General features: G+C 39.6%; 1 protein-coding gene across 1 annotated transcript; it reads right to left on the bottom strand.

Moving 5' to 3' along the window:
- Positions 1-1953: 1953 nt before the first annotated feature.
- On the bottom strand, positions 1954-2877 carry OR13H1 (olfactory receptor family 13 subfamily H member 1). Its single transcript, XM_014858450.1, has one exon. The coding sequence runs from the start codon at positions 2875-2877 to the stop codon at positions 1954-1956; it is 924 nt and encodes a 307-aa protein (XP_014713936.1).
- Positions 2878-3367: the final 490 nt, after the last annotated feature.

The following is a 3367-nucleotide window of genomic DNA, read 5'->3' as shown; positions in this document are numbered from 1 at the left end:
CAGGTCCCTTGTATGTCTGGTACTCTCTTTGCAGTACCACATAAAATCACATCAACTCCCATCAGTCAGGGTATGAGGAATGCACTGAATATCTGCTTTCTCAGTAATGCCTTGCTTCACATCTAGGTTCTGTATGTTTTTCCTGCTCATTTGTCTCTGGCTCCCCATCAGGCTGCTTGAGAGAAAATTTCATCATGTTTGGTGGAAGTATCCACAGTAAAGTGAGACCAGGAGACAGGATGTTCTGGGTCTTAGCCCCAGCTCTGTTTCCAAAAAATTTCCTGATCCTGGGAAATTTATACCCTGTTCACTGTGCCTCTGATTCCTTATCTAAAATGTTTGCCAAAACCTTTTCTGTTATTTTTGGAACTCCATTTTTCAAATGAAATTGTTTGCAGAAAACTTCACCTCCATTGACAAACTCCACGCATCACAACTGAATCCATATGGCAATGTGAACTAAGTTTAAAAAAACACTGCATTATGTCCATCAGCAAGGAATAGATTTTTTAAAAATTTGGTACATTCGTACAATGGAATATTATTCAGCAATAAAAAGGAACAAACTACTGATATATGCAACAACATGGATGGATCTCAAAAGCATACTAAGAGAAGCCATACATAAAAGAGTACATACTATATGATTCCACTTATAACCAGTTCTAGAAAATCAAAACTAACATAGTGAAAGAAATCAGATTAGTGGTTGCCTGGGATGCGGAGTGGACTACAAAATGGCACAAGGAAACTTTTGGAGGTGATGGAATTGTTAGGTAGCTTGATTGTGGTGGTGATTCTGTGGGCATCTGTCAAAACTCATAAAATTGTACACTGTAATTAGATAAAGTTTATTGTACATAAATTATACCACAATAATGTAGATTAAAAATCACCGCATTAAATAATCTCTAAGGTCTCTATAGTTTGGATGCAGTGAATGGGATCTGCAATCAGCCAGACCTAGATTTAAATACTGGCTCTGCTCTTTACTGGCTCTGTGGCCATGGGCAAATCACTTAACCTCTAGGAGTCTCAATTTTCTGATCTCTAATATGGGTTGATAATAGCATTACTTCATTTAATTGTTGTGAGAGTTAAATGTAATAATGGATGTAGAGAGCTTAGCTCAGTGCTTGGAATATAGTAATTACTCAATAAATGTTAGCTGCATTTATAATTCTATGATTCCAAATAATTTTCTAGACAATATTGAAAGAGTTCAGAGGTGTCGTATACGTAATCTGAATTCTAATTTTGATTTCACTACCAATTAAATGTGACTTTAGACAAGTCTCAACTCCTTTTCTGGGTGTCAGTTTTCTCATCATTAACATGGGAGGGAACTGTGATATCTTTCTTACCAATTTCACAGAGATATTAGGAATATAAAAGAAAATAATAGATTTGAAAGAAGTTAAAAAAAAGAAAAAGAAGAAATAAGACACTCCACACAAATGTAGGAAATGACTACAATACAATTTTCTCGTGATTCTGAGGTTAAGGGGAACAAGGAAATTGTGCTTTCACAGCAGGGCTTGCCCTCAGTAAAGTTGTAAAATTTCTGACATCTGTCTTCTGGCCTTCTATTTTACACCATTCTTTGTTCTATTTTCCAGTTTCAGTTATGGCTTGCTTCCTTCTAACAATCATAGGAGATTCTCTTGCTGCTTAGGTCTCTTCTGTCAGTGAAGAAATGATTTTGGTAAACTTATTTCCCCGAGGTTGAGTAACTTAATGGATGGCCACTAATGTGTTGTATGTAAAGAAAGAGTAAAAATAATGCCTCTAATGAAAATTCATGTCTCAGTAGGGATAATATTTTGGCATGGGAATACTTCCTGAAGCTTCTCACCTACTCTACCAAGGGTAAAGTCAGACCCTTTAGACAATTTTTGCCATCAGTGAAGATGCAGCTGAGTGTTATTTTAAAAGTTTAGGAGCAAATAAGACTTATGCCCTTTTTGCCGTAACTTTTCTTATTGCCCTTTTAACATCCTTGTTCCTCAGGCTATATATTAGGGGGTTCAGAACGGGTGTCAAAGCCCCATAAAACAGTGAGATAAACTTGTCCTGGTCAGGGGATAACTTAGACTGAGGTATCATATACGTGGAGATGGCTGCCCCATAGAAGATTGTCACCACAGTCAAATGAGAACCACAGGTGGAAAAGGCCTTGAGTCTACCCTGGGCTGAATGAATCCTTAGGACGGCAGGGGCAATTCTTACATAGGAGAGGAGAACAAACCCAAAGGGTAAGAACAGGGAGAAGATACCTGTGATGAAGATCATAAGCTCATTGAGGCTGGTATTAGAACAGGTCAGTTTAAGGAGGGAGCGAATCTCACAGACAAAATGATTGACAACAGCCCCACAGAAGTGAAGCTGCAAGGATAAGAGGAGCAAGGCAGTGACCACAAGTGATGCCCCCCATGAGGTAGCAGCCAGCCAGACACATACTGGATTGTTCATGACCACGGAATAACGCAGAGGATTGCTAATAGCAACCACACGGTCATAGGCCATGACAGCCAGTAGGAGGCACTCTGCTGTGGCCAAGACCAAGGAGACACTCATTTGGGTCAAACATCTTGGGTAAGAGAGGTAGAGATAGGTAGAGAAACAATGCACCAAGGCCTGGGGCATGGAGACTGTTCCATAGCAGATGTCTAAGAAAGACAAGTTACTAAGGAAGAAATACATTGGAGTGTGGAGGTGTGGGTCAACGTAGACAAGAAAGATGATAAGTCCGTTCCCCAGCAACGTGCTGAGGTATGTTATCAGCAGGAACGTGAAAAATGTGACTCTCCATTCAGGATAGTTAGAGATTCCAATAAGGAGAAACTCAAACACTGCTGTAACATTGTCCATAGCCATTCTTCCCACTTGCCACTATTCACAGGATGAGTGCCAATGCAGTTGCCTAACTTTACCTGAAAGAATGAAAATAAAGATGGAGGGATAGTGTGAGAAAGGTGGAAATATTTAGGGTGTACAGGATCATTCTCTTTATCCTTTTCAAAAGATATGCAATACAAATGAGATATCTATAATGGGAACAGAGGCAAAGCCAAAAGTCTCCCCCCTTGCCCTGGAAAGTAGCAAATTACCCCATCCTTTTGAAAATGGTTATATGAAAAGTTCTCCAGTCCTCTTCCATCAGATGCCTTCTTGTATCATTTTTTTCCAAGTAAGAAGAGAAGAAAAGGAGGCCACCTTCCTGTTTCTCTCACTTGGTCTCCATTTTCCAAGACATACCTGATTCATAGCGATGGTTGAACCTCAGTCAGCTTGAGTTACTAATCCACACCAAGGGGGTACCTTCTGAAAGTCTTAGCTGAAGTATTCCCTGTTCTTGTGTCTGTCA

Source organism: Equus asinus, chromosome X (assembly GCF_041296235.1).
Source record: "Equus asinus isolate D_3611 breed Donkey chromosome X, EquAss-T2T_v2, whole genome shotgun sequence".
NCBI lineage: Eukaryota > Metazoa > Chordata > Mammalia > Perissodactyla > Equidae > Equus > Equus asinus.
Note: the sequence above shows the minus strand (reverse complement) of the source record. Positions and strands in the feature narration are given on the sequence as shown.

Coding starts and splice junctions, on each gene's coding strand:
- OR13H1 (XM_014858450.1), bottom strand. CDS start 2,877: ATGGCTATGGACAATGTTACAGCAGTGTTTGAGTTTCTCCTTATTGGA.